This window comes from Rhinolophus ferrumequinum, chromosome 28 (genome assembly GCF_004115265.2).
Source record: "Rhinolophus ferrumequinum isolate MPI-CBG mRhiFer1 chromosome 28, mRhiFer1_v1.p, whole genome shotgun sequence".
Classification (NCBI taxonomy): Eukaryota; Metazoa; Chordata; class Mammalia; order Chiroptera; family Rhinolophidae; genus Rhinolophus; species Rhinolophus ferrumequinum.
Window position 1 is genome coordinate 4,574,389 of NC_046311.1, and position 18,168 is coordinate 4,592,556.

The 18,168-nt window shown below is 56.0% G+C and overlaps 1 protein-coding gene across 1 annotated transcript in view; it reads right to left on the reverse strand.

Annotated features, from left to right (window-relative positions):
* Positions 1-13,779, reverse strand: part of LOC117018767 (uncharacterized) — a 112,158-nt gene extending 98,379 nt beyond the window's left edge. Inside the window, exon 1 of the mRNA XM_033099958.1 lies at positions 13,336-13,779. Within this exon, the coding sequence (XP_032955849.1) occupies positions 13,336-13,779 (444 nt within the window). The remainder of the gene's footprint in view (positions 1-13,335) is intronic.
* Between the last annotated feature and the right edge of the window lie 4,389 nt (positions 13,780-18,168).

Sequence of the window (18,168 nt, forward strand, 5' to 3'; positions counted from 1 at the left end):
TGTTGTTGTTTTTTGGTTTTTGTTTTTTAAAATTTTATTTTTCAGTGGTTTTTTTTTTTAATGAAACCTTTATGAGAGACAACCTCCATAAAACAACAACAACAACAACAACCAGAAAAATAATGTCCACTGGGCCTAAGGTGAAAGAAATGAAAACCAAAGTGAATTTTAAAAGTTTGGGTTTTTTCCGAAGAACAGGCAAGGCGACAGCGCATACCCCCAGGCAAAGATGGCAGCTGAGGGTTGAGATGGGGTGGGTACAACAGATCGAGAGGCACCAAGAATGGGGGTAATGGAGGGGAGAGGGTCTGAAGCCACACTTTCCAGAGGGCAGAGAGAGAGGTCCTTTTCAAAATAACCCCAAGTTGATGGTCCAGCCTAGTCAGGAGGATGGCCGAGGTGCCCAAACCCCCTTTCCGCCTTGCAGTCCATCTCCACCTTAAAAAGACAGAGAAGGCTCAAGAAATGCCACCCTGGATATTCCTGCAACACACAAAGAACCGGGGTTTGGCCAGAGACAGAGAAGAGCAGCTCCACTCATAACACCCCCCAGTTCATGGGGGAAACAATAACTAGGTTGCAAGCTAATAGGAGGGGCGCGGGTGAGGCCGACCAGTGAGGGGCCCGTGTGCCTGGGCAGATGGAAGCTGAAAGGAAGTTCTAATTAGCACAAAGCTGGCACCTTCCATGAATAGCTCTCCACCAAATCCTGGTTGCTGCTGAAGGGGGGCAAGTTGGAATGTATGCGTGAGGCTCACCTGTCCCCCACTCATTAACAGACCTGGGGTGAGAACAGGGCTGTCCTGGCAGAAGACCAGCCAAACCAGCCCCCTGCCCCCAATCTAATTACAGGTCTGACTTCGGGGTCCATCCCAGGGAAAGCGTTTTAACACAAGTCCAATATGACCATAAACACAAAATCTCTTGGACACTTGCTCAGCCAGGTCTCTGAGGATAGTGCTCCCTTTAAAAAAAAAAAAGTCCTGGTGTACATTCCACGTATACGAAACTCCACATAGGTCAAACTAATCCATGGTAAGAAACATCAGAAGGGCGGTGGGCAAAGATTGACAGAGGCAGGAGGGAAGTTTCTGAAGTGAGAGGAATGCTGTTTCTCTTGAGTGCTGGTTACATTGGTGTAAATGCATTTGTAAGAACCCATAGAACTGTACACCCATGATGTTTCCATATGTTACATTTCTGATGAGATGTTTAAGATATGTAGGTGTGTATGTATGTGCTGTCTCTCACACGCATATACGTACAAAGGTCTCGGCCTGGCCCCTGGCTGATTTCTCCGTGGCCTATGATCTCCTTGCTGTGAAGGTTCACACCCTTTTCAAGGGTCACAGTGGAGAAAGGGGCCAGAGCAGATGGGGAAACGGGGCTGTGCACATCTCACAAATACACGGCCTTGGCTGGCCGGGTAGGGAGGAGGAATGTCTGAATTGAATCAATTAGCTGCAGAAAACTTCAGAAAAGAAGTAAGACCCTTCTTAAAAACAAAGCCCACTCCTTAATCCCCAAAGGCGACCTGCTCCCCCATTCCCATGTCCATTCCCCAGTAAACAAAGAAACCCCTCCTTCCACATCCACACCTCAATATTCATCATGAGCTGACGTTGGAGACTGCATTCCAGCCTCCCAGAGTGCCCTAATGACTGGAAACCCAAGGGCAGTGACAGGGGCTTTCCTCTGTCTCCCTTCTTTCTCTCAACACCGCTCCCCTTCCCACAGCAGCCTGTTCTTTCCTCGCCTCTCTCCCTCTCTCTTTCTTCTTTTCTTCACTTAGTGAGTAAGCAAACCCAAGGCAAGCAAATCAAGGCAAAGATATCACTAACTCTACTTTGTTCATTTATTTTGACAAGTGCAGTTTAATTTTAATTATTGATGATAATACTACTTCATAGTAGATGAGCAAACGTGCTGGGGTATATTTGGTAATATTAATGAAGTCTGCCTAATAGGAACCTTCACTCCAGCACCCCGCCTGGAGAGCTGCCTGCTGGAGAAGTGGGGTGAGACCACTGGTCTGTGATAGGGTTTGCAATTTTTTTGTGTGGGGGGGGCGGGGGAGGAGAACTTACCTGGGGTTTGAGAAGTAGCAAAGGGAAAATTAACCCGATTCTAGAGAAGAGGCAAATATGCAAGGCCATAATGGTGTGTCGACGTGGATTGTGTGTATTTAAACACCGAGAGAGCCCACTTTGTGATAAGGAGACCCAGGCGCGCACACATGCCACATGCATATTTACACATGAATCTCAAATGTGCAAATCAGCAGAGGCCCAAAGAAATTAGGCCCCGGGCAATTAAAACTTGAAATGAAAATGGAAAATGTGATACATGGAGTTCTAGATCTCTTCAAAGTACCTTTCTCCTACTTATCATATGCCTCAAGTGGGCAAACAGGGTGAAAATTTGGAAGATAGCAAAAAGCGTAGGGGGTTTCTTTAGCCGGTCATTACATAGTATGCTCCTTTCAACACACAATGAACCATGAAAAACAGGTCTCATATTAATGCAACATCATTTTAAATGGGACTTTTTGTTTTTATAGCTCCCACCCAGCCCTGTCGCCATCCTTAACCGAGAGTCATATAAGTAGAGAAACCAGTATATAGACCATATACTATATACAAGAATGGGTATATTATAAATACAAATGTGCAATCCTTTGGTTCAAACACATAAGTATCTGTACACCTGAAGATACATGCTTCAAAGCATTTACATCGATATTATCTACACTAATGATAGAGTTAAGTCATAATACAAATTAGTGCTTAATTTTTTAATATAAAGAAACAGTTGACGCTTTTTTTTTTTTAATTACTACAAGGCCCTCTGTTTCTCATCTCTACATTGTTTGCCCATGCCCAGGATGGCTTAGGGACATTTCAAGAGACAGAAGTGGGTTATCTTGAGACCACCTGCACTGCCCGCGTCAGGATAGAGTCCAGGATTTTCCCAGAGTCTAAAAGCCCAGGTTTGGTCCAGCTCTGGGGTCAAGAACGATTAACTTAGCAATTGCTGGTTTCTCTGCCTGGATGATTGCCGTGGGGAAAAGCAAGGCCTCTCCACAACTCAGATGTGCCGGAGGCTCAGAGGCGGAGGCCCTTTTCTTGGCACAGCCAATGTGTGTGCGAAAGGCTCAGCAGAACCTGCCTACCCCCACTGAAGTGCCGTATACCAACTCCCACCCTCCAAGCAGAGGAATGTCTTGGCTGCTAGAGCAGGATCATTGGCTGGAAGAACCTGGCTCCCAGATTTCTCACCTCGCCCCAATATCCTGGAACCCTTCTCCTTAAAGCCATGGCCTGCCTCTGGCGTGGGAAAGGCAGTTTGTAGCTTTTCACAAATCCAGTATCCCCTTGAACCAAAACCAATTAGCCTGGCCCAAGGTCCTGTCATTGAGGCTCTGGCCCCCTTTTCAAACCCCTGTGGCTCAATTGCGGTGAGGGGCGGGCCAGTGAATGCCCGAACCACTTAAAGTGGTGCTTAAGCCGGACCGGCCTGGAAGCAAGGCGCTATAGGAGCTGCAGTGGCCCATTCTCAGAGCCACTGACCAAGGTTTTGTTCCAGCCACAGCCCCCACCCTGGCTCTATTTTTAAAAATCCTCTCCACCTCAATTCCCAGCGGTCTGGAGTAGAAATGAAAAGCTGGCTCTAGGAAGCCATGAGACACCCAAACTTGGCCTTCCCCAGACAGAAAGGACACCCCCAAGTTCTGCCCTCAATAGTGTTGCCCTCCCTGCTAAGGGAGAAGGAGCTCTAAGATGGATAGAGCACCACTGTGCACTGGACGCTTTCCATGATAAGCCTGCAGACCAGTTCATCCTGGGGAAGAGAAGACTAAGACTCAGAGAGGGTAAATGACTTGCCCCGAATCACAGCACTTACAGCAAGGCCATCTGGGGGAACCTCAGAGAGCCTCTGAACACCATCTCTTAGGAAGAGGGAGACAAGAGGGTGAGAGAGAGACCAAGATGGACCTTTGGACCAAGACGAGAAAGACTGAGGGGAGTCTGAACTCAGGGAATGGAAAAGCTGAAAGCAACTCCAGGATAAGCCCGGGTCTGTGCAAGGCCCTGGGGACACCACCCATGCTCCCTTGCCTGACCCAGGCTGAACTGACCCCAGGCAGAATAGGGTTGGGAGTAGGGATGAGGTGCCACACGTTCCTCCAACCCCCACCCGTCCTCACCTCCCTTTCACACCCGTCTAGGCGGAGTGAAGACTAGCCCTATGTGATGGGCCGCACTGCCAATTCGTCCTAGCAGTCGCCATGGTGACGCGCATCCCACCCTAGGCCAGCGCTGATTGGCCACTCTATCCAGGCTGACGGAGGGGGGCAAAAGTCAGGGCGGGATGGGGACAGCGACACTCCGACACACAAGCGCGCGAGATACCGAGGGGGGGAATGAGGGCTATTAAAATGGCGCCGCGGCCTGCAGCTGTGGGTGCGTATACCCGGGTGGGAGAAATCTGGGCGGTTTTCTGTACCGCGCCGGTGTCGCCCGGCTTTGGAAGGCGCATACATCCCGCTGGGGCTGTCCAGGGGCTCAGGGCTCACCCCTCCCTGCCTGTCCCGGACCGCCCCGCGACACTTTCGGGCCTGGCAAGCGCAGCACGGCGGATTAGCGGAGCCCGCAGCCCCGAGGGCGCGGGGCAGGCGCGTTTGGGGTGTGAGCGCAGGGCTGGGAGGCAGCCGCGCCTCTAATCCCAGGCGCTGCGTGTGGGAGCGGCCGGATCAGGGAATTAGCGCTGTAACTTCGGATTAGTAACGCTCGCTAAATGAGAGCCTAATTCCGACCCTTCATGCTTTTCAGCGTCGCCGCTGGGCCCTGGGAGGCCTCCTGGCCTCGCTCCCTCCGCGCTCTGGTCCCATTTCCCGGAGGTCAGACCGCGGCCGCGGACAACTCGCTCAGCAGCCCGGATCAGGTCTGACCGCGCTGCAGTGTGATTTTGAGCGGCGTCCGCGGTGCCAGTTTTTCATTCCGTGGGACAGAGGCCTAACTGGTCCAACAGTCGTTCAGGGCTGGGAGTTCGTGGACCCGTGAGAAGGAAGCCTTTGACGCCTCTCTCATCACGGGGGATGCTCTGATCCCTCCCCGCCAGTGGCTTGCTGGGCAACCTTTGGCGAACCACTGGGCCTCACTGAGCTCGCTATTTCTAGATGTCAAATGAAAGGAGTTGGGTGAAGAGCATCTTTGAGATCTCAACCAATTCTGACTTCGAAACTGCAGCTTCAATTGTGCCCGCAGCCTCCCAAAAACCTTTTTGGGTCGGGGGTTGGAGAGTAGTGTCAACTTGCCGCAAAAGTGAAGCCAAACATGGAGGAGTGAGTGGCTAGAGGAGGTTGGGGGAAGGCCTCCCCGGAGCATGGGAAGCAGGGCTGAGAAGGCCTAAGGCGCAGGCTGCTCCTCCACCAGGCAAGCCAGAGGAGGTGGACGGGGACATCGATTTGAGTCTGTGCCTCGTGCTTCAAGTGTCCAGAGTCTATTTGAACCTGTTTCTGTTAAGGGCAGGCATTTATATCCCAAGGCCAAAATCCAGCAGGTTGGCCTCTCTCCCAGGGCCGTTTCCGGTGGGTGTGGGTTGGGGTCCAGGAGATTAGGATTCTAGCACTCTCTGTCTTCCGAAGCCCTGCCAGCCGCCATCCTTTCCAAGACGGGAGGTTTGCATCAACGGAATTTCGTAGAAAGCGGAAAGAAAACCACATTCTCTCAGGTTCAGACTCCTCCTCCCCCGGACCCAGATTTCAGGACTACGGAGGAGGTTTGGGATGCTGGTGTTTAAAAAAAAAAAACAACCCACAAAACCCTTTGGAAATGTGCAGACACAGCTGTAAGGCTGCAAAAATTAGGGCTACTAGTAGGACTACTATTTGTAAAATAGCAAAGGGATAGGGATGGTGAGAAGGGAAGATGGCAGCCCAAGGCCCAGGGCCAGCTGGCTAGGAAGGGAGGCAGGAGCACAGGGAGAGGGGGTGGGAAGAGCTGCTCCGGTTTCCTCCGAAATGAGGTCACGATCTGCACACAGGCTCCCAGGTGCGCCAGGAAGGGAGGGGCTGTCCAAGGGATGCTGTCCAAGGCCTACCCGGTGGGTCCTGAAACATGCTAGTGCTAGTCACTCTTTGACAGCCTCTTGCCAGGAAAAAGGAAGCTTGGCCTTTAAAAATGGGGGGACACCACACATGGGGATCCATGAAAACCTACCTGGTGATTTTCTTTGGGGAGAACTGGGGACAGAGAGGGGCAATTGACTTTCCCTGCTTGGTCTTTTGTTTTCTTCTCATTTAAATTTTTTTTTCAATAACTACCACATCCACATGATTCAGAATTCTAAAGGAGATACAGTGAAAAGTGTCCCTCCACCATTCAGCTCAGCCTGGCAGTTCCTATGCCCAGGGACAACAGATTTCCCTTTTGTACTGTTTGAATTTTCGCTTTTTACACATATAATCTATTTTCAAAATAATTTTGTTAAGCAAAGGCCAAAACAAGGTTTAAAGGAATGAAAATGGAAAAAGACTATTATTACAAGGGACAGGGCAGGTCCTGGGTGGAGATTGGTAAGTATGGACCTTATCACTAACTGGGCCCAGCTCTGTGCTTCTGAGCTGTGTGACCCTGGGAGTCACTTCAGGTCTCCCGATCTGTTTCTTCCTGTATAAAAGGGAAAGGGGATAAAAGGGATGGGGAATTGTGTCTGGTTGTTGGCTTAAGTCCCTTCCAGCCTGCCTGTCATAGCACTCACATACCCACATACCTAGAAAGCCCCCCACAATCATCAGGGGCTCTGAACCCACATTGGATCCTTTCTTCCCTGAGGCATGGCAGGATCCAGGCCTGGGTCTACAGCCAGTCTTGCCTGGGAGCCCACGCGGTTTCCCAAGCTTACTGGAGCCCTGAGCTTCAGTACAAGTGGAGATGTTAGGGAGGAGAGTGACCTGGAGGCAGATAAAGACCTCAAGAGGGACCCCTGCGCTATGTGCTGTGTGGGCCCAGATGCCCATGTAGGGTGCTCCCCACTCCCCAAGCCCAGCTAAGAGGGGCTGGGAGCCTGAGTGGCCCGGTGTGCTGCATTGGGTTGCCATGGAAACGGAATGCAGATTTCCCCCAATTGCTTTTTTATTTGCTAGACATTGTAATACATCTTATGTTGGGACTTGGGGGGGGAGGGAGAGGAGGAGGGGCTGCCGGGAGCTTGCCTGCACCGTAACCACTCGGGGAACTTGGGGAGGTGCGGGCGGGAGTGGCGGTCCAGGGCTGGCGCAGAGGTGGCTCGGGGTTGGGCTCGGTCCCTCCCGCCCACTCGCCAGCGCTTGGTTTGTATGCAGGGCAGGGCCGGCCCGTCGGGGAGGGAGGCCCCCACCGCGGCCCCTAGCCATTGAGCTCACTCCTCGCCAGTTCTGCTTTGCTTCACGCTGCACACAGACCCCCCAACTGCACACAAAGGCAGCTGCCAGAGCCCGTGAAAAGTGATCAAATTATCAAGAACTTGACCTCACTGAGGGGCGAAGCTCCGGCAACCCCCAAGCCGTATGCTAATGGCGCTCAGGGCTGACTCGTCGAATAATTCGATAAAGGCCGCATTGTTAGCGGCGGGGCAGCCCCCTGCCCACCCCTTCACTCCCCCTCACCCCCACCCCCTACCGGCCGCTGTCTCTCTCCCATCGCATTTGCATCCCAAAATCCCCGTCCGAGGCTCCGGGAGAGGATTGTTCCAGCCTGATTTATGGGGTGAAGGCTAAGGCTGGCGCCTTCCCCGCCAGCGACCCCTCTGCAACCCCACCCCCCTCCGTTCTCCCGGCCCCGCTCCACTTTGGGGTTCCTGTTTCGACGCTGGGGGATGTGGTGGGGGTGGGGAAAGAGGAGGAGTAGGGGAACAGCTGGCAAGTTCCTCCAGGGGACAGAAAGTGTCCCGGAGAGAGCCGAGGTCAGGTACCTGGTTCGGGCGCGGCCGCTCCGCCGGGCTAGAGTCCGCTGGGCCGGCACTGAACTCCTCTGGGCTCCTCTGGCTCGTGCGGGCCGGGGCGGCAGGCGGGGCGGGCGCTCGCACTCAGAAGTTGTGAGAGTCATTTCTACTTTCGGTTATCTAGCTTTATGACGGCTCTGTGGCACTCATACAGCTAGATAACCAAAGAGAGAAACGGGCCTCCCTTCGCCACCGCCGCTGCCGCGCGGTGGGCCCCACGTGCCACTGCCCGCCGGGCGCGAACCGGAGCGGGCGCCGCTCCCGGAGCCCCGGGCGCACGTGGAAAGTCAGAGGGGACCGACGGACACACAGACACACTGACTCCCACTACCAAGGCCGGCAGCCCCCGCCCAGTTCCCTCCTTCCCTCCCTCCATCGCCCTCAGCCCGTTCCACCCGGCTCCCCGTTCTGTGCGCCTGGGCACCGACGCCCGCTGCCTGCTCTGACGGCATCCCCCGGCGTACTAAGGGCGCCCGCGCTAAGCGCTCCGGCAGCCTCGGGCGCCCCGGCCGCCCCCAGCGCACTGGCCCGCCAGCCCTCCTCTCGCAGGCTAATCGCCCCGCGGGGAAGTGACGTCAGTCCAGGGATCAACCAATCACAGGCTCCCATTCAAATCCCAGCCCCCTTCCCGCGCTCCGCACCACCCAGCCTTACAATGGCCTCGGCGTTCACGGCTTCCCCTCTGGGAGGGCAGGGCAATGCCCCTCTGCCCTCAAAAGCGTAGGGGCCGAGCGCCTGCGTGCGCACCGTCTGGCCTTTCCTCGAAACTCCTCTGCCTTCCCCCAAGCCCTAGGAAGCCCAGCAGTCACCGCGGACCATCAGAGTTAGGAAGGGAGCTCCGGTGACGAGGTTTGGGGACGCGTGTGGTGGGGCGTGGTGAAGGTCTCTCCGGGGCGAACGAGTGCGCATTTGGGAGGCCGGGAGCCGTTTCATCTTTAACTTCCCTTTTCCTCTGTCATGCCCAGCACCTCGCAGTAGACCCAGCCCATGCGCGGAGACTTGGAGTAGAGGGAGGAATTAAGTGTCCTGGTGTGCGCGGGTCAGTGTCCTACCTATACTCCCTGGCGCGCAGAGGTTCCGAGCCTTGCTATACTCGGGTTGAGCCCTGGCTTAGATAAAGGGTCCTTCCTTTCTCTAAGATCATCTAGGAACCTACAACCGATTGTGCCTGGCCCCTTGGAGATGTCCTAGGCCCGAACTAGGCTGCTGGTAAAATTCATGTTCCGCTGAAAAATGAAAGCACAGACCTGAGCCTCAGCCTCCTCCTAGGGCTCTCAGCAGACACCTGATCCTCTCACCACAAGTGGCTCAGCAAGGGAAAGGGGCTGCCACGCTGGATCCCCCCCAGAATCACTGTAACTGAGCCTGACAGCAGACCTGGAGGCCTCATTGCAGCCTTCCAGAGGTGAGTGGCCCATGGGCTCTTCTTGTTCACCCCAGCCATCACCCCCTTCCTCTTTGATGCTGTGGCTACCCTCCAGCCTTGGGCGCTGAGACTCACCTTTCCCCGCCAGCCATCTCTGGGAGGCAAAGGATTACAAAGGAAAAATGTGAGATCTTTGCTCCCAAATGCCTCCTGAAAAAATTTCAGTCCAATAGCTGGGAGAGATTCATTCCACAACACAACAGGCAGGTGGATTCCCAGCTTTCAGCGGTCAATACATGGGCTTTCTTTCTGCACCCAGATTCCTGCTGCTGCGGTCTGTGCAGAGCACCATGAGGTTGGGCAGAGACACCCATGTGGGTCCATTTTAGTGGGGCCTGGGGCTCTGAGCTGCTCTCTGCCAGGCAAACCCCCACAGGATGGGTTCCAAAGAGGGAAACAGGATGTTTTGGAAAGGATTTCACGATTTTTCTAAGTATCTCTTTCTCCCCTAAAGATGACACATCTCCATTTTGTCAAGTTCCTGATTTTCTCAAGTGCCTGTTGCCCCACTAGCTTTATTGTATTTTCATCCTGACCCTAAATGCAAGGCGGCCTGTGTCCTACTCCCATCCCAGCAAGCTTGTGCCAGACCAGGCCTGGCATTTACATATCTCCCTCCAAATCCCATTTTGCATACATATCCCTTTTTCCAGAAGGCGAACAAGAGCCAGACAGAACAGCAACAGTAAAGAAACAGGGAGAGGCTGGTAACAGCCCTGGGGAAGGAACCACCCGAATTTGGGCCCGAGATAGTTAATTCCAAAGGATTACCATAATTGGGAGGCGCCCCTTGCTTCCCTTCCTCCTGCAGCTCCCAGGAACTGCACTGTCTCCCCTTCTTGGTGTATGTGGGGGCGGCCTCCACATCCCTAGTCCTACTGGGCCACCCTGGATGGGAAGGGTGGGGCTGCGGAGGTGGGAAGAGGCGGAGAAGCACGGTTCACCTGCGAGAGATGGAGGGAAGAGTGGGAACGAGGGGGAAGAGAGAGCAGGAAGGAGCCCCTCGGAGGGTGATTTGAGCAGGACGCTGCACAAAATGGCTCCTCAGCAAGGCTCACGGTAACACAGCGGCGCCGGAGGCCCCACTGGCAAGCTGAGGGCAGGTGGCAGGCTCTGAGAGAAAGAATTCAAAGCCTGATTTGGATTCAGTGCAGATGGGGGTGGCCACTGTCATCAGGGCCACATCTCTGCTACCCTTTTTGGGAAACTGAGTCCCTTGTCGGGGAGCAGGTGATGCTCCCCGCCCTGCTTGAGTGGGACTGTGCTGGAATCAGCGAGCCCTCTGCCTGCACCTGCATCACCCGGCAGGAAGGAGGCCGTGGTGAGAGCTGGCTTGGAGGGTGTAGGCTGTGGGACGGAGGCTGCCCTTCTGGGTCAGGACTGGCTGCAGTCTCTGGAGGCTAGTGGCTGGGCTCCACACACGGCTTTAGACAGGGGCCCAGGAAGTGGTTCAGACTGAGGCTGGGCAGAGGTGTATGTGTCTGCTGGGCACGGCCAGCTGAGGGTGGTGGGCTGCTGGGCAGGCCAATTCCGGCCCTGCGCCCCCATCACCCTCTCATCTGCATGTTGGACTGCGTCTGGGTCCTGTCTCTTCATCTCATGCAAGCCCCTGGCCTTGGCCTACAGGCCCCAGCGGAGGCCCTAAGATCACGGGAAAGCAGGTACTGGGTCTGGCTGAGTGCTGGGTGCGGAGACCGAAGCGCCAATGGTGGCGGCCAGGCCCTGGCCATGGTGCTGAGGGCCGCCCTCCAGACCTCTCTACCGCTGCTTCCTTTGCCCTGGACTTCCTCGGCTTCTTTCCCAGTCTCCCAAACCTGAGCTCCAGGGGCACCAGCAGCTACCAGTGAAAAAGAACAGGAGCCAAGAGAGAGCCCCAGAGGCAGGTGTCTCCTCAAGAGGAGCCCCCCCCCACCGCTCCATTTTTTCATATTCAAAGAAAACCTCCACCCAAAGACACACAGGCTCTTGGACCCCCATACCTGTTTCTACAGAAATGCCTAGGCTGGCTGTAGCCACACATGGGCCCTGTGCCCTTTCAGATTCACACAACCTGAACCCTCCCCCCCCAGACACACACATACTTGGCCTAAACACACATTTTGTAGCTGACCTAAGGCAGGCGGCAGACACCTTGCCCATGCACACACAGGTGTACAGAAGTGCTCTTGTACCCGCTGGCAACCTCAGCTGCCAGGGCTCCAAGCTGGCTTTGGCCCAAGTCCCTGTTTCCTGTTGGTGGTTATACAACTCAGTGCAAGGGTTGTGACAACCTGCTGGATCTGTGCCCCCCACCCACTTCAGGACACACTGAGTTAAGGGGTTAAACTGAAGGAGCGTGGACAGTTCTGACTTGAGCCAACAGCGCCCTGCAAGCACCCAGTATCCTGAGACAAGGCTTGCCCTGATCCAGAGGCTTGGAGCCTGGGACCGACCGATGCCTCCCCAAGCTCCAGTCCAGACCTAACATTCAGCCTGGACTCCCACTCCTTTCCTGAGCCTCTCGGGGCCTTAACTGACAGACAGATCTCCAGTCGTAACCTAGGCCAAGTCCAGGGTGCCCTTTCCCCACTGTTCTCTTCCTTCCTTGTTCCTTCCTCAGGCCCAAGCTTTGATGAAGCTGCTATTCCTATTGTCTGGAGTCTTCAAATCCAGCACTGGACTAGCTCAGATGGACCCAGTTTCCTGCACCCAGGGTCCCCAGGACCTCCATACCCACCTCCACGTACACGTGGGCTGTAGTGCCCTCTCTGGCTCCCACATCTGGCCTCCCTTTCCTCAGAAGCTGACGCTTAGCATTCAGGTTGTGGGTTCTGGGGAGGCCCAGGCTGGGCAGAGCAGCACCCCTCCCCTGGGGTCTCCAGCAGCTGTTATTACTAATGGAGTCTCCTTCAGTGGAAACTTGCATGACCCCCGCTCAGTGTACACCCAGCCTAACCTCTGTGCCTTTATTGAAAGCAAGACCCTCAAACTCCATCCTCTCCCTCTCGGTAGCTGAAGAATCCACCTCCTCCAGGATATGGGGGGTATAAAGTAGGCTCCCTTTCAGCCCCAGCACCTCAATCGACCCCCAGTCACAAAGGCTGTATTTCTGGATGCATGCATTGTTCCCATGATCTGACCCCAGAGTCTCTCCAAGCTTCTGCCACCTCCCTCCTCAGCTGGATCCCATCCCCAGCCATCTCTCAGAGAAGCCCCTCACCACAGCCTCAAGCTCCACTGCTGCCCTCATTCTTCCCAGGCTCTGTGGAGCCTGGACTGGAGGAGGTTGCAGAGACTCCCTCAAACAGATCCAAGAGGCCTGTTCTGGGGCACAGAGGAGGGAGCAAAACAGAAAAGATTTCCCAGCAACTTCCCATTACAGAGGCGGAAAAGCGTGCCATAAATCTTGTCTAGAGTGGGTTCGTGTGTTGCATTATTTCTTAAAATATTTTTCCAGGAAGCCACTTTCTGCGATTTTTTTTTTGTGTGGGGGAAGGGATGAGAAGAAAGAGGGGAGCTAGGGGCAGAGGCAAGGAAGGGGGCAGTCGGAGAACTCGCAGAACCTCACTTCAGAAACATTCTCTCCTTTCTGCTAAACCTGTCTGCAGTCCCACAACTTCATCGGGCTCCGCGCCCCTCCCCTTTCTACACATCCAAAGTCCTCGCCTCTGGGCGCTTCCCACTACCCCACGACCCTTGACCTTGGCCTTGACAATTTGTTGGGGAGATGGGTCGGGTCCCAGAAGCTGAGCCCCGCCTTCCACCCACCTTCAGAGCGCACCCCTCACCCCGCCGGGCCGAGGGGAAGCCCGAGCAGGGATGCCCCAGCCCCCTCTCCCAGTCCAGACCAGCTCCCTAATGCTGCCCTAGCCGAGGCTACCGCGCTCGCACCCTAGCACCCGCTCCCCAGCCTCACCGAGGCACAGCAGGCAGCAGCACTTACTGACCGGGAAGGGGGCCGGGGCCCCGTGAGGCAGCGGCGGGGGTGGGGCGGCGGCGGGGACAGCAGCTCCGCTGCCCCTCATCTGGCGCGTTCCCGGGCTGACGCCCGGCTCTGGCGCTCTCCAGGCACCCCTGCCTGGGCGGACGCACAGCGATAGCCGCGGGAGGCGGGCACCGTGGCAGCGGTGCGGGGGCTCCTGGCAGTGCGTGGCTTCTCGGGTCTCTCTGAGCGGCTCCCAGCGCCGCCTCCTCGGGCGGGCACGGCCCGCAGTGACGTCAGCACGGCTCCCCCCTCCCCGCCCCCATCCCCTCACCCCGACCAGTGCGGAATGGAGGGGGCGGAGGCAAGCCGTGAGGGGCACCCAGCCCCGCGCCCCGGCGCTTCCTGCTCCCTCCCGCTTGGCTCCCTGCTTTTCCCGGGGAGTCGCGGCGCCATTCAAGCCTTTCATTCCCCTGCGCCGCCAGGCTCGTCCAGAGCCACCAACAACCTGGGAGGTGGTGGCGAGCAGCGCAGCGGGTTGGAAGCCTCGCTGGTAGCTCTAAGCTCAGGGATCCGGGGATTGGGGAGAATGAATAGCTCATGGGACGGGTGTCTACTCTCTGAGGTGAAAGGAGGCATTTTCTCTTTCCCCTACGCAAGGGTTGGTTAGGCTGAGAGTATCCGCGCCGGATTGGCCGGTCTCGGCCCACATAAGAGCTCCGAAGGGATATTTCAGCTCTGGGAAACGTGCCCCGTGTGGAGCCGAGGGTGCCCTTCAGGCTGGGTCCTGCTTCTCCAAGGCCCACTGCCGCTCCCACCCCACCCGCCCTGGGCTGTGCACCTGCAAACTCCACACGCTGGGCCAACGGCACCCTGAGCCGCTGTCCAAATGCTGAACTTGGCCTCAGAGAGGCTGGCTCTGGACACCCCGCTCCCCGGCGCTCCGCGTTGCCCTCAGGGGCCGGTAGGGGGTTCTGGGACACACAGTGCAGAGCACCGGGAAACTTTGATGCCGGAAAGCTCCAGGGGAGGAGGCAAACGGTCAAGGGCAGGTGGGAGCGGAGAGGGCAGGCAGAGCACCGTGCCGAGTCGGTGGCCCCCGACACGCTGAACCACCGTCTTCCCCGTGTGCCCCGCCGCTTGCCCTGGGTCCCCTCCGCCTGTGTTTTTCCCGCCGCCACAGAAGAGGACCTCCCTCTGACTGAACTTGTCAGCGGGTCTCACTATCCATCAAGAGCCAGCCAGACAGGCCAAGTTCACGAGCAACGCTGTTAACTCCTTGCAAACCGAGCGCCTCGCACAGGATGGAACACCCTAGCCAGGTGCGCTCTCTTCGATTCCAGAGGCATCGCCTCTCAGAAGCAGTGGCCGCCACCGCACTTTTTTTCTTGCCTACTTGTTTCCCAAACAACTTGGGGAAAAAGGGCTAGAAGAGGATTTGTCTCCCCCCACCCCCACCAACGCATTTCCTGACCATTTTTTCCTGTAATTTTATTTACACTTTTGGTCTCCATAATCTCTCTGGTTTCTCCCCTTCTAAATTAGTTTGACATCAGTGTAACTGACTGATTTTTTTAAAAAAATGTCTTGCCCTTCCCCCATTTTGTGACTGTGCTCATTGTGAAAAAAATCAGAAAGTTCAGAAAAATATAATGAGTGACCTTGATTTCTATACCTAGAGGACTGACTTTAAAAGAAAAACAAAAGAATATTCTCATTAGAAGAGTGTAGATTGCTGGCTGTGTGAAGTGGGGCGAGGGGGGGCACCCATCCTTTCTGAATTGTATGGGGAAAGTAAAACAAAAACAAGTTCTGAGAAAGGGATCAGAGAGGGAGACCTGTCCAGAGAGATCCTGCTGGAGGAGCCCCAGAGAGACCCAGTGCAATAGAGGCCTACACACGGGGAGAGGGAGAGGGAGAGGGAGAGGGAGAGGGCATTTAGAATCTCCGCTGGGGAACCAGGGCAGGGTCCAGGCGCTCCCTCCTCCTCTCCACCCACTGGCCCCATTCTAGCCTCCAAAGCCCAGGAGAAGCTTGTCCTACACTCCCTGGCAGCCCAGTTCCTGAGCGTGGCCCAGAGTGGAAGCCTTGGGAGAGGGGAGTGAGGTCCCTGCACAAGGCAAACGCTGGACCCTGCTGGGGAACCCCAGCATCTCCGGGAGAACTTTCTCAGCTTCTCACTACGGTCAGGCAGACTTGGGCCACTCTCCCCCTCCCCCTATTTCCTATTGAATTCCTGGCGTCTGGTAGCTGGCGGCAACTAGGGCGACCTACCAACTTTTCCCCTGGGCATTCTCTCACCCCCTCCACCCCCTAGTGCTTTCTTTTCTTCTCCCTGCGCTCTTTCTGAAAGGAGGCACCCAGGCCCAGAACGTGTTCTGCAGTTTAACTACTTCCAAATTCTTTGTTCAGGTCACCCCGGGACTGCATTGTCCGCTATTGAGAGCTTGGACGTGAGGGCGGGTGCGCCTCTGCCGGGTGGGTCTGAATCCATTAGGCCGCCACTGGCCCCTGCAGCCCATTGAGGCGCCCGCCAAACCCTGGTACCAGTGGCCCCTTTCATCCTCAGCTGCCTTTTTGGGATGCCTAGGTGGAGTCACAGGACCCCGCAGGTCTGAGTGGAGGTTATCTGGGTCTCACCCTGTCTGGAGGGACTGGGCACAGGTGCAGGCCTAGTATGATTCTTGCCGTCTCTGCCCCAATCTGCACACCCTCACCCAGGGTCCTGCTGACACCCTGTTGTTGGCCACTGGGCTCTTGGACCCACTGGCAGCTTTTGAGGAGGCTGTAGCCAGACCTAAGAAATGGAGCTGGAAGAACAGCCATCATCACACCCCCTCCTCCTCCTCCAGGCTGCCAGCTGTGCTCCCACAGCCTGTGTTTTCCCCTTCCTCTTTTTCTACCAGGTCCAGACCCCCCAGCTTCTACTTGGCTCAAAGCTCTCTTGAGTGAAGGACATGAAAGGAGGCTGCCCAGTTTGGGGGATACACAGCAGGGAGCGCAGTCCTATCCTGAGCCTAACCTGCCCCCATGTTGTCCTCAAAGGCCGGTCTCCCCAGCATGGTGACTTCCCCAGCTCACTGGGAAAAAGACAAAAGGTGCCCTGGCCTTAGGTGTGGCTTGCAGACTCATAAGGTGCCAGGGTTGGTGCCAGGGCTGCCCCTCCTCCCACGGCCTCACCCTGTCCTGCCTCAGGACCCAAGGAGATACAGAGTGGGGAATCCCCCAGGGAACTCAGCTTCTCAGTACCCACCTGGGGATTGGCTCCAACCTTGTGTGCCAGTGCCCTGCCCTGCAGAGCGCCCCAGAGAGCGTCCCTCAGGTCTAGTAGGGAGGCGAATGCTCTCTGGGCCCATAGAAGGCCTAGGAGAGACTGAGCGTAAAGCTTGAATCCACGAAAGAACATCGAGAGGGGGTGGAAAGGAAGAAACTTCCCTGTACCCTCAAGATTCTTCCAGCTGGTCTAATTAAATCTACATGAGACAGATTAACAAGAGAAAAATGACCAAAATTAATTGCATGTATTCGCATAGGAACCCTACATGAGAGGTTCAGAGACAGAAAGGGAAACTGAGGTATAGATGACATTCTGAGCTAAGGATGAGGTAAGGCACCTTGGAGCTTCAGGGGGGAGGAAGGCCATTCGCAGGAAGGTAAGAGCAGATGTTCAGTAGCTAGAAGTTTGCCCTGCTCTACAGACAGGTCATAAAAAGTTATTTCTGGTGGTGACACCCATTATGGGCAAGGCCCCTAATTTAGATTCTTCTAGGTAGTTAAGAGAGGGCAGAAGTTTCTTTTGAGCCCATAGGGTCTCGGTTGCTTTTTAGCTCAAGCTAATCTACATGCCACAGAAGCATATTTTGGGTGACTTTTTCTGAACCCCTACAGAGGCTAAACACACTCAGAACAAATGTCCAGGAAAGGGTCAGCTGCTGTTAGGGTATCTTTTCAGGGCTCTGGAAAGTTCTCTTTGTGCTGCCCCATCCTGTCCCTCCCTACTCTGGGATTATGGGGTCACCGAATCCAGGGCGAATATAAAGACCAGGCCTAGAGGTCACTGGGACCTCTGGTCCAGCCCGTCCCTTCCAGTTAGAGAATCCGCCACGCCTGTCCTGGGAGCTGACTTCAGGGGAGAGCGGTGGATGAGTCTGTGGGCAGGGCGGGGGTCCTTGTTAGAGAAAGGCTGTGGATAAGGGCTCAGGGCACAGAAGAGCGCTGGATGGTGGGCCATGAGGGCCGGTGGGGGAAGGGCGGGCGAGCGGCCCTCCTGGCCCTTGCTCCCAAGCCTCACGACTCGGACCCCTAGGCCAGGATCGAGGGGCAACAGGGCGTAGAGACTTCGCGGAACCCACGGCGGCCTAGACGAGTAGTGGAGGAAGCCAGACCGGCGTCTCCTGGCTTCTGTGCTGGAGCTCGCGCAGTGCCACCCTTCCACAGGGCGAAGCCCGCACCCCACCCCACCCCCCAAAAAAAGAAAAAGAACACCAAAAAAACACCTGGCTGGTCTGCCACGTCTCCTGCAGGACACAGGATCTCCTGAGGGTCGCCCACCCCCACGTCTTCCTCCTTCCATCCTCCCCACCCGTCCCGAGTGCTACCGTGGACCGTCCTGACCTCGCGGATCCCCTGCCCCCGCGCGCCGCTCCCCGCGCTGTCCAACAGCGCCCTCTGGCGGTGATTCCCCGGAGCTGCAGGCGCACACAAGGCTTAGGCTGCCTCCGGCGGGGCGGGAAGGACTCCGGACCTCATAGTTTGCGGTCGGGATAGAGGGCATAGAGATGTAGTCGCCTAACGAGAGCTAGGCACCTCGTCCTCCTCCGGGCTCCTCTCTGCCTCTCAACCTGTACGCAGAGCACCT